Here is a 13156-nt window from a genome sequence, read left to right as displayed (position 1 = left end):
TTTTGGACGTCAGCACCATGATGACCATTAAAGTTATTTTGTCTACGTGTCTATCGTAAATCCCTGTTTACTTTCAAGGTGTATTATGCAATAAGCTTGTAGAACCGTGAGAATGAAATAACTTATACCAACAAAGGAGTAATGACACAAAAAACTTGCCAGTGTCTTTTTTTTTTATTCCCCAGCCTTTTCATGAAGGCTGCTCTGTTTAACAGTTACTGATCTACATTTACAGACTTCACGATTAGGATGTCAAGGGAGTTCATCTGCATTCAAGCTGAGAGAAAGGAAGCTGGGAGATGAAATATTTTAAGTGCATCACAAGTAATCACTATGTTGTGCAAGGTGTATGAATACACCCTAGGGACAGTCTATATTTTAACCTAAAAGGACTAACTTTAAAACAAATATGAGTCTATATTTGAATAAAGGCACAGTCCAGTGATCTCATTCAAATAGTATTGGGATCATTGTAATGCTAAACAGTGCCTTATCTTTTCCTCACACGGGTAGTTCTCTTGAGCAAAGGCAGTATCTGAACAGAACAAACCACTGACTGACATTTGTACATGTCGTATCATATTGACATTTTTACTGAACATGTCATATCACATTCACATTGAAAGTTTAAGGCCCAATTTTCATATCTGGAGGTGGAGAAGGTGTGGGAGTTACAGGGGTGTGAAAACACTGGATAGATCTTACTAGGCCAGGCGTAATAAGCATGACACTGGGAATATTTTAGAAGACCTCGGGACAATTTCTTAACATGTTTGTCACAACAAGAAAAATGCTGTTTAACAGGCAGTCAGGGTGTGTCTGTTGTAACCATAACAGGTCGCCACAACGATCCCATAATACAACATTGAAAGTAACATCTAAAGCAATGTGAAGCTGTAACATAAAGAAATGTAAGATTTCAACCTATCTAGGTTTTGAGGGAAAGCATGTGTCCACATTCGTTATGGCAATTGGTTGCAGTGCATGTTGTAATTACACTCACTGATTACGAGACGCACAAAACTCACATTTAAATTTCATATTAACCCACTTGAGTGCAAGCTAAGACAAAAAAAAATGACTTGTACAGAAACAAAACTACTTTCCCCATGTCCTGTAGGAAACAGATCATTGAAGCTGTCTATGTATCTGTCCTGGGTTATGGTGATGTTATATATAGACATGACTAGACTCGGTTTATCACTCTGCCCTCAGATTCATTACTGGACACTGTTATTCACTCATCATTGTCTTCTATATGAAAAAAGTTGGATGGGCACATCTCCAACAGTAAGACATGACAGAAATTGTTTTCTGTTTTGTTTATAAAGCCTTGAGGGGCAACATGCCACCATATATCAGCTCTTCATTAAGGTGATCACAGAGTCACTATTCAACATGCTCTAGTGATCGCATAATGCTCCAAGTTCCCTAGGTAAACACTAAATTTGGGATTTGTCTTTTGTCATGTCCGTTTGCTTGCAGTTTCTCAACATTTCCAGCCCTTTTTTCCATAAGGTTAGGTTTAGTAATTTTTTTCATATCAATGCCAATACAGTCATGGTCAGAAGTGAAATACACTTACACATACACAGAAAATGTATGTCCTGGCAGTCTTCATTTCCATTTATTTCTACAGTTCTCATTTTCCTGTGATGGAATGAGAGAAACACATACTATATTGTCACAAATAACATTCATGAAGTTTGTTTTTTTCGTTTCGTTTTCTTTCCGCTTGAAGTTTGGTTAAAATCTGAATTTATTATGGGTCTTCTGAAAACATGAAGAAATTTGCTGGCTCCAAAAAATACATATATCATTTTTTCGTGATTGTAGAAAGTTGTGTGAATCAAAATTTGTCTTTGTAGCATGACCTCTTAACTCTCTGAGTGATTCTGACTGATGACAACTAGGGCTTGTTTGATACACCCATTAGACTCAGTCACAAACACTACAATGCAAAAGTCTTAAGAGCTCAGCATTGATCTGAAAGAGCATGTTATTTATTTGAACAAGTCACTTGGGACCATTTCAAAGGAGTGCATGGCACAGTCGTGTCACTGCCACAATCAGGCAGAAAATGCTACATATCGCCTGCTACTCAGTGAAAATTGGTCAGGATTGTCAAGAGTCAACCAAAACCTGCTGAAAAGTAAGTCTGCAGTGAATCAGAAAGCTCCTATAATACAGGCGACAGTGTCCGCAGTGAAGTGTGTTTCGCACGCTGTGGGCTGAGAGGCTGCCAAGGACAAATTAAGCCCTCACTCCAGATGCAGCACCTTAAAGCTCAACTGATTGCTTCTGATCACATGGACAAAGGACAAACCTTCTGAAGGAAAAATCTGTGGTTAGATGAAATTGAGTTGTTTAGGCACAGTGACCAGCAATATGTTTGGAGAAGAAAAGATGAGGCCTTTGACTCCAAGAACACCATACCTACCGTCAAACATGGTGATGGTAGTATTATACTGTGGGGTTGTTTTGCTGTCAGTGGATCTGGTGCTTTAAAGAGAAGAATTAATGTATGTACAGTCCCTCCAAAATTGAAGGAGCGAGACCAGTTCTTTTATTTTTGCTGAACGCTGAAAATATTTGGCTTTGACATGAAAAGATAGAAGAATACGATACCAGTCAGTATTTGGGCTTCCATATCCAGATATTTACATCTAGATCTGTTAAGAAAGGTGTACAACATGGAGACCAGTGAGCTGTCTATGGGGGGAAAGCAAGCAATTTTGAAGCTGAGAGATGAAGGAAAATCAATCAGAGCCATTGCATGGACATTGGCCATGGTCAGTACAACCATTAGAATGTACTGAAGGAGAAAGAAGCCACTGGTGTACTCAGCAACAGATGTCGAAGCGTTAGACAAAAATATTGTGAGAGCTGTAAATAAAAACCCTAAAACAACTGTCAGTGACATCACCAACAACCTGCAGAGGGCAGGAGTGATGGTATCACAATCTACCAAGACTTAACCAGAAGATATTAGCAATAAGAATAAGAAGGCTTAGATTGGAATTTGCCAAAAGTACAGAGACAAGACTCAGAAGGTCTAAGACAAAGGTTTATGGACTCATGAGACAAAGATTTACTTTAACTGAAGTGATGGAAAGGCAAATATGTGAAGAAGGAAACCCAAACCCAAACACACAAGCTCATCTGTGGAACAAGGTGGAGATAATTTCATGGTTTGGCCTTGCATGGATTCTTCTGGGACGGGCCCATTGATCATCATTGATTATGTAACACATGATGGCAGCAGCAAAATGAACTCAGAAGTCCACAGAAACATTTTGTCTGCCACTTTAAAGACAGATTTAATCAAACTGACCGGGAGATCCTCCTTCATGCAGCAGGACAACAACCCAAAACACACCACCAAAACAGCCAAGGAGAAAGAAGTGGAAGCTTTTTGACTGACCACAAAAGAAGAATGCAAAGGTTTGGAGATGTCAGTGGGACGCAGACTTGATGCAGTCATTGCAAGCAAAGGACATGCAAATAAATATTAAGTATTATTCACCTGCTCCTATACTTTCCTATACTTCAGGATAGAACAGGAATGATTTACAAAGCTGTACTTGAGAGTTTGTGTTTCTAGTGTCTAAACTTTTTTCTATGTAACTTGTGTATTTGCCTATTGTTGACAATGTTATTCATGCTCATGTCATTGCTAATAAGATGAAAAAAAAGTAACACCATCCTTTTATTCTTTCTGAGTTAGAATGTAATGGCTTTTCAGCTTTATTATGGTGTTATGTGTAATTATACAGGCCTAAATCACTGTAAACAAGCCTGTTTGGCTTCTTTTGAAGTGCTTCTTCACCCATCAGTCATGTAATTTAACATCAGCCACAAACACTGAGGACTTTTTCTCCTTTCCCTCTTAGTGGCTTCTTTCTGTGATAACCCCATTTTGTGATTCAGGCTGATGAAAGAGGATTTTTACATTAAAAAAAAAAAAAAAAAAAAAAAAACTCAGCTTTAAAACAGTAATTTACATTATGTTGGGTTTAAAAGTCTGCCATTTAGCGTGTGTTTTTCTGAGAGTGCGATAAGTGCACTTATTTTTGACACCTAGGTGAAGCCCTCATGCCGGTGGTGTGAGTACACCGCTCTTCCGCTTTAGCAGCACAAACAGTTGCTGCATCACAACGTATTGATCTTCAGAGAGCCTCCAAATGCTCCATGATCAGAGAGAGAGCCATGACAGAGGTCCGGCAATGGTCTGTCAAACTGAACAGGAGATCGATGGCAGTCCTCTCTTCCTAACATTAGGGCTGATCCCTAGTTAGTGTGATGGATGGAGTATTTTTTGACAGCGACTGCCAGCAGTGGGTCTTGGCAGAAAAAGAGAGAAGCGGGAGTATCAGTATATTCACTAATAGGAGCAATTAAGGAAAATGAGGGCAATAGACTTTTTTTTTAAATGTTGTCCTGCTAAGCTTAAGTATTCTAGATTGAGACTGATTTCTATTGAAAGGTTACTTTCCTGACTGAACTTTACTGATCCAGTTTGGAACGAATAGCCATTGACATAATTGTATAAAACTAATAAATAACTGTGGTTACTGTCTGCAAATAGTAATATACTCCATGGGCAATGTAAGGGGGGATGATGGTCAAAATGACCAAAATGCTCCCCCTTTGTTAACTTGCCATACATGCCTATCCCCTAGTAGCAGAGAGAGTGCAGGGACAGAGGGGTCGTCAAGCTGAATATCTGTCTGTAGTCGACCTGACTCTTTGGCAAACCTTTAGGTATACTTTTATTATGGAAGCAAAAAACTTGTTGTTAGGCATGTGGATTTAGCACTTCATTTGCTTAAGCAAAACTGAATTCTCAGAACACGAGAAAAGAAAAGAGTTTGCCTGCCAGTGCACAATGCCTGTACAATCAGAGCTGCCACGCACTCAGAAACAAAGGCTCCGATTGGTCGACAAGTCAGGAACACAGCCTTCGTTTGTATCATGGACACAAACAAGGAAACTTAAACGTTATTAAACTTGTGAGTAATATTAAACATTAGTAACATCATGTTGTCTTCGATTTTGTCCATCCCAGTCTTAACATTGTCTTCTATTGTGCCAGTGTGTCATATTTTTCTCAGCAGTCCTCTTCAGCGCTTGGTAGTGAAACAGTCTCACGCCTGCATTTCAGCTGGAAAAGCTCTGCTTCAGTGGTGCAGTAGCCTAAACATTTTTTTTTTTTTTTTTTTGGATAACAGCACATCAGATATCTTTTTTTTTTCTTTTACTCGACAACACAGTTTATTTGACCCAGAGCAGCATTTATGCTGAACACTAAGGTGTGTATCAGTCCACAGGGGAAATTCTACCCATCTACAAACAGTATGAGGTTGAAATATATATAAATCAATTAGAATTATCTCCGCCTTTGCCAACAGCAGTATTAAAGTAATGAATGCATAATCAACAGCATAATTCAATTATAAAGGCTAAAATATATTACTCTGAACTGGCCAATCTGCATGATTAGTCCTTTCACGTTCACTAGACAGTCTTTGCATATCTTTTAGAACTAATGCTTTTCTACTTTGACCAAAGAAACATTTTCACTGCAGTACATTCAGAGTCTTTCCACACTGTAGTATTATCATTTGCAAACATGCATAGGAAACAAAACTATGAGGTGTGTCCTACCTCCTCCAAAGCTTATCTGTTTATCAAAACAAGATCAAGTTTTGTAATTGTATGCTTACCTCAAAAGGCTTTACTTGCGTATTAAAATCACTCAAATTTCCTAACGGGGCAGGAGAGCCCTGGACCTCACTGCCTGATTATTGTAGTGGATCCTGTCAATTTCTGCACCATTCTAGAGTTTGCAATTATGGTAACATATCACTGAACAAATAAACAGCAAACGTAGAAGCAGTGGGAATGTATTTGTAACTGAGAAGAGATTTCTGGGACAAAGAGACACTCAGAGCAACCGAATGGTGAGTATGACTCTTGTGCTGATTGAATGAGTGCTGTTGAATGAGGTAAAGACATGGAGGCTGTTTTGAGTTTGCAAAAAAAAGGAAATTTAATCCACTCAAATGAGTTTATTCAATTTAGTATAAATGGGGGAACAAATGAATGAAGCCTGTTCGTGATAAATGTCTGATGATGAGAAGTGACATAATGCAAAGTTATGAAAAGTTCATTTTTTTTTTCCCATCAGGGCCAAAGCAGAAACACACACAGTGGAATGTTTTTGCAATACAAAACTTTTTTTGGGGAGTGCCTTAAGACAGGAGTGATGAGTGACTATGTTTCTTGAGACGTTGTAGCGTTGCACAGGATTAAATCATGGTTTTCGTCAAGTAATTTGTAGTTTTCTTGATCCAGCAGATTATTGCACATTTTGAAGTGACGCCTTGCCGTCCCTGATGACGGGAGGATGAAAAGCAACAGCATAAAGAAAGATGAGAGAAGGCTTTGATGTGCGTTAAAGGAACATCTCAGCCAAAAGCGGTTGGGGGAAAAAAAAAAGGAGTAAAATGAGCCCAAAACGTTGAAGTTCTGCAGTAAGAAGAAAAAGGAGCGGGAGTTGGGAGAGAGGAGGCACAGTAATGGCAAGCTCGGCGAAAGCGGTGTGCAGACGGATGAGGAGAGGAGATTAAAGCGAAGCGCGATGGAAATGAGTGGCTGCTGTGACAATGGGCTGTCAGCAGCAGTATCGTCAGACTCGCTTAAAAGAGCATAGAACATTAAGCAGGAACTGGATAAGACTGCTGCGTTCACACACACACAAAGGCACACAATTGTGTCGAGACTGAGACACATTCACGGGCAAGTACACACTCTTTTGCCCAGAACTAGTTAGAGTTTTCTCTGGGGAGTGGAAAGAAAAAACACACACACACACACACCAAAAGACACAGGTGACAACACAAAACACCTCACATCCCTGCTGTGACGGAATTGAAGACTCGCACTTAGCTACATCCTCAGGAATTATCTCAACCTGTCATCACTGTTTGCCTTAGACACTTTTCTAATGAAGTTTTATTTAGACTATTTTGAAAAAAAAACCTTTGACAAATAAGGTGTTTGGCTATTCTTGAATCAGACAAACCTTTGGGTTTTTAATAACAGGTATACAGGTTGTTGAAAAATGAATGGAAAAACCAGCGTAAAGTCTTTGTGTGTGATGCTGGGACTGTTCCTTGGAACTGATTTTCTAAATCTGTGGTGCTCTACGGAAAGGATTAACTTTATTCTTCTTAAAGATATTCGCTAATAAGTGTTTGATGAAGGTGTTGCAAAGCTCTGGCTGACATCGTCTGGTGGCAGTGAAGACCATAGCACATGAGTCGCATAATTTTCATACTCATCAAACCACTCAGTGACCCATTGTTCCCTGTGGAGAGGGAAAGGTCATATAATAAATGAGCACTCTCAGGAAAAAAAAAAAAAAAGTATTATATTGGATTTTCAGTGACCCACCCGGCCCTCTACAGTGTCACACAGACGCACACAAGCATTTCTGGGGGTCTACTTGGCTGTGTCGAGCAAAGTCGTGCGCAAAGCCCCGGCATACCACTTGCATGCTAACATGCTCATAATGTCTAATATGTTGAAGCTTAGCAGGTAATGTGTACCATATTCACCATCTTTAATAAGCATTAAACACGTTGTACATCTGAGGCTGATTAACATGCACCAGATGGTTTGTTACAAGGAACATCTTGAAAGGCTATGAAATATTTGGAAAAGGGCTGGTGCTTTAAAAAAGAAGAAAAAAAATTGGCAGGTGATTGGACAAACCATCTGTCTATTACCGTCTTATGGCAACCAACCAGATCAACAGTAGGAGAGCGCTAACACAAGCAAGAGCCAGTTGCTGAATCAAACTCGTACCAAAAGCACTTGAAAGGAGAATGAAAACAGTTTCCTCCAGTACATTTAGCTCTGCAGTTCTGTTTTAATCGATGCTATAGTACCTATACTTACCTCTTGCCAAGCCGCCATTGCTGTGTTAAAACACTAGTTGCTTCTCCTACTGGTCGTCACACCTAATCAACACCCAACCCACACCTGTAGCTGATGGTTGTTCCGCATAGGATGCTGACTGGACGATCGTGTTTGGCCACAAGTGCGTAGTTTGAAAACTGGCCAGATGGATTTTTTTTTTGCAGATATTTGGAAATAGTCCAAATGTTGGACAGAATAAAATTCAGACCTGGTGATGGCAGTAGATGAGAAGTCACGGGATCATAATGTATCCTGACAGGAACATTAGAGTCTCTATCGAATTGCATAGCAATTTTTCAGTCACTGTTCTGATATTCAACCTCAACCACCAAAGTCAGAAGTCATCCTCTGGGAACAGTTGCAAAATTATTACTGACAGGACTAAAGTGGCTGGACGGTCCCAACAACCGGCATTGCTATCCCTAGAGCCATGCTCCTACAGGGGCTGATGAATATCTAGGTCACGTAGGATAACACCACATTCCAAATTGATGTAATGTAATGTGATTAAAAAGCATATAATTCTGCCGAGGCTTCCTCCAACCATTCACTCAATAAGAACAGAGCAAAAAGGGATTCTGATGTTTTTGGACACTGACAACACTCTGAAGTCACAACAATGTCACGTCAAATGTACGTCTTCTCTGTGGAGCTGCGGCACTGCCCTCTGATCTGATGAAGAACGCTTGCTGCTTGCGGAATCTCGTAACAATCCTCAAGATAGTCTTTCAGTAGCCTTGAGATGCAGACAAAGACAGGAACATATGAATCCTGTGAGTAAAACTTCATAGGTCTATGGGTGTTTAGTGCTCCCTTACAAACCCTGGTCCTTGTCTTTGAACAAATATTTCCAGCTCGCATTTCCAGCTGTGCAGCCGTACAATAGAGGAGCCACTATTGTGAGAAAACCCTTATTCTTGGTCCATAAGAGCCGATAATACAATTTCCTTATTTATGCATTAACTTTCCCAGAGGTCCAACAGATAGTAGCATCAGTAGCATTTCAGACATTAAGAGGATGATGTCAGTAACAGTAAATGTGTGATACCGTTTCCTTAACATTTAAGAAAATTCATTTTTGTGTTCTTGTCTCTTTAAATCAGTTAAGATAAAAAGACAAATTTTTCTAGGCCTTGTTCTAACTGTCAAACAACAACCACCGAAACTCTCAGCAAATGTTTTATTCAAAACCAGTTGATGATGAGTTACTACTAGCCCCGTGGCATTTCAGACAGTTCCCAAAGGATTGAGGTGAATAGCAGTTGGGATTGAAGGTGTAACTCAAGGGTGCTTTTGTTCATAATGGTACTACAGTATGTCCTCCTGTAAAGGGCCAGAGGGAATTTGATTAGAACCCGTGTGCACTGTAGTCAGAGTTAATGACAGGCATTAGATTATGATGAAGTAGCCACTGGGCTCATGCAGGGGCACCAGAATACCAATCTCTTATTCTTTTGTGTTTCTACTCTTTCTTTCCTCTCTGATTTGCTTCTGAAAGCATGATTATATTTGGTCAGCATGTGTAGTTTCAGCGTTCATGTTCACTGAGGGTGCAAAGACAGCACATATTTTCCTTCGTCTACCCTTTGCAAGGCTGCAGTCGGTCATTCTCAATGTTGTCAAGGTTGATTTCAGTTTAGTTTTGGTTTTATGCCAGCCAACTAAATTGGCATTTTTCAGGTATAACATCAGGTGGAGAGAACTAGCATCATGTGGCGCGTTGGCAGGAGCCTGGGATAGCCTATTAGCTCAGTTTCACAGGTGGTGCTGAGCTTATGTCTTAACATAATGTACTTAAACTGAGTATGCTACTATATTTCTAAGTATGAAGTCCACCAGAGAAATCTCTCATTAGTAACACGTTGCTGCAGGTTATGCTGAAGCCCATTAGCATAACTCACTGTTTTTGTTGCCTGCGGTACAAATCCTCATTTTGATCCACTAATTATTTTTGCCATGTTAAAGTTCCTGCATTACTCTCTTAATGCAAACTGAAGACCTCCTTTATCTGTTTCACAGTAAAAAGCCCTCCAGGGTTTCATCTGAAAGAAAAAAAAAAATTCTTAACATGCTTTTTATTGTAACATTATCAAGAACATGTCGAAAATGAATTGAGTTGCAAGGTTCGCTTTCTGTAAAAGACTGCGTACTCCTTTTTCACTCAGCTAAAGTCTTATTATCATTTTGATGTGATGGACTGTACTGCTTCTGTACGCTCGTTCATTTTTAAACTAGATGTTTAAATCGGCCCAACCCTGCCGTAGTCACCAAAATTAGTGAGAAAATTGGGGAATCGTTAATGAAAAAAAAAAAATAGAGTCGTCGGTGTAGGCACCGTCTCTAACGATGGTAAAATCAACCCCGAAAAAATATTTTGCCCTCCATCACTAACGTCGGCTGAAAATCACCCGTGTCTGTTGAAAAAATCAAGGGTGGGAGCAGGGAAACACGCCTACCTTCCATGATGCCAGTGAGCAGACTGAAACGCAGCTCAGACAGCAGCAACACAATAAAAATCACATGACCACAATCCCGTGGGTGAAAATCACCCGACATAGTCCTTTAAACAGAACCTGATTTTAACTGTACCTGAGGACCTTAAACTAGCTGGTGTACAACGACAGCAGTTAAAAAGCAATCCGTTTGGAACAACATTCGCTTAAGAGTTAGATTTAGAGTTAGACTAGTCCAATGAATCTTTATTAGTCTCTATGAATCAGGCCATATTGCTTACCATTCCAGAATAAAGGAATGTATCTTAAACAGTGGGCCCCAGCAGATTATTCAGTGTGGTGGGGTTAACAGCTTGCCGTCTGAGAGCTGTCTAAATACTTATTAATCAACAGAAATAAGAGAAAGAGGAAGGAGATGTGCTTCTCACTATTACCACTAGTCAGACATAAGTCTGTAGAAATCCCCAGTGGTGGCCATGTTCTCATGTTCATTCTCTGTGGGCCCTCTCGCAGTGGGACGTTTTATAGTTAGATCCTCAGCTGTGTCTAAGTGATTAAATGTAGTAACATGTGTTTTACATGCTAACAAGACAGTGTTAACAAGTTAGCATGACGTACCTGCATGATAATAGGATGGAGCCACAAATATATATAAAGAAATATAATCTCATTGGTCAGACGAATGTTAGATGGTTTGAGGAGAACTGTCAGTGTTTTCAGATTGGATCGGTGGGGTGATCAAATCTGTCATCCAATGCAAAGGAGGCTGGAGTTCTGACTGCAGACACACGAGCAAACACACATACACTTCTCAAACACAAATACACTCATAGACACATCATGCACTGTGACCTTTTCACTCTCAGTATGACTGGTGTTTGCTTTAAGTGTGCATGACAGGCATTACAAATGAGACGAATGGGCCGTCAGGGGAGTGGGACGCTGCTCGGAGTGTACATACCATCCAAGGAGGGAACTGAAACGTATGCAGTGGTCACAACTGTAGAAATCCCTCTTTGCTTTTATTGCCACGGCTGTAGAGGTAGAACATTGCAATATTTATTCTCAGTTGTGTACTACATCTGTAAGGCTTCCTCTGTAGATATGGTCAGAGGAGGCTGCAGGTTTCACTCGGTAGCAGCATGATTGTGGAATGTAACGACAATTAAAAGAATGCAGTGTACTCCTTCAAGGGAAGGTCTGTTCAGGGACTGTTTTAGTTTTCAGTAGTTTGCTCTGCATAACCTCTCTCTATTGATGGAAAAAAAAGAAATGTTTCAACGTGTAAGAAAGTGTTTCAAGGAAGGCAAAGGAGAAGACGATAAACTAATGAGAATCGCTCGTCCGTGTTTTGTTTTTTTATCTGCAGAGGGTCTGGCTGTCGGCGTTGGATTTGGAGCCATTGGGAAGACTTCATCTGCTACATTTGAAAGTGCCAGGTAAGATTAATGTCAAGGCAAGACACAGACGCACACACGCAACACATCCTCATTTATCCACAATGTCAACTTTCTACACTGGCAAGTGAGAAAAGAAGTGGCTGCTAGTGATGTGAAAAAAAAAAAGTATTGTCATAGCAAAAAATAGCTAGACTGAATTTTTCCATGTTATCGATACTGATACTAGCTGTTTTTTCTTGCTCTCCCTTTTCACTCCGACTTCAAGTTGACACACACACACACCGCTGCAGTGTCATGACTGTGGTCAGGAGTGTATTAACTGACATGCTGTTGTGCTTAACACACAGAACGCAAGTCTTGTTCTGTTTATCTTTTCATAAAAATCACAAATGCTATGTCATTTTTCTCCCTTGGTACCGAATGTGGTATTGGATAAGAGATATTTTTCAAGGTGCAGTACTGTATTGAAATTAGAGATTCCACACTAGCGGCTACTTCATATGTAATTAATTCATGTGTCTGGCAATTTGAGCAACTGTTGTTATAGCTGAACTGAGCTGAAATGATGAATCCCACTAGGATCTGTAACTGGTTTTCCATACCTCAATCAAATTGAAGTCTTAACATTAAAGAATTTTTTTTTTCTTAGTATGAGAGAGTCAAGTTAAGGCAAACCATTGATATGGATTTGATTAGGTGAATGTTTGGTGCGGTTTAGGTCACAATAAGAACATGATGCTGTTGTTGTGTGCAGCTGACATCTAGTGGTTAAGTACTGCAGAGAGCAGTGGCAGTAGGTCTTTAGACACAGAGCTCTGGTCATGTCCCATTTTATGACCCACCCAGTCCAGCCTGTTGAACCAGCATCTGATTTAAAGGGATATTCAGGTATAAATTTAATCCATGGTCTAACACACCGTGGCACCAGTAAGACCCCCACCCCTCGAGAGCTTACGTAGTTTCAGCAACCTCAGAAAAGACTGCATGATGACAATACACTGCAGTCTATGCCTCCAACCAAGAAACTGCCCTCAAAAAGCCACTCATAGCCACAAATAATGGCCAGAACAGCACCAAACTTCAGCAACAGTACAAATAGGGTTCTAGCACATAGTTCGAGACATCAAACATCTGCTAGCTTAGCTGGATTTCTACTGAAAAGTGAACACAACTCACAACTCTCCTGCCGCAGTTTTGTGTTGTGGGAAAGCCCTGCGAGCCGATTACCGAGTGCAGTAGAGTTCTGCAGCTCAAGGATGAAAATGAATGATTATTAATCCACAGAAATGCAATCAAAGTTCACATGTGTCTTGCCTA

The 13156-nt window shown here is 40.1% G+C and overlaps 1 protein-coding gene across 5 annotated transcripts in view; it reads left to right on the top strand.

Annotated features, from left to right (window-relative positions):
• The window catches only part of LOC119009501 (zinc transporter ZIP11-like), a 128442-nt gene that overhangs the window by 107698 nt on the left and 7588 nt on the right, over positions 1 to 13156 (top strand). For all 5 annotated transcript variants that reach the window (XM_037080831.1, XM_037080829.1, XM_037080828.1 and 2 more), the window contains exon 7: positions 11809 to 11878. In XM_037080831.1, the coding sequence (XP_036936726.1) occupies positions 11809 to 11878 (70 nt within the window). The remainder of the gene's footprint in view (positions 1 to 11808; positions 11879 to 13156) is intronic.

The sequence above is a fragment of the Acanthopagrus latus genome, chromosome 20, assembly GCF_904848185.1.
Source record: "Acanthopagrus latus isolate v.2019 chromosome 20, fAcaLat1.1, whole genome shotgun sequence".
Classification (NCBI taxonomy): domain Eukaryota; kingdom Metazoa; phylum Chordata; class Actinopteri; order Spariformes; family Sparidae; genus Acanthopagrus; species Acanthopagrus latus.
This window is presented reverse-complemented; position numbering and strand designations above follow the sequence as displayed.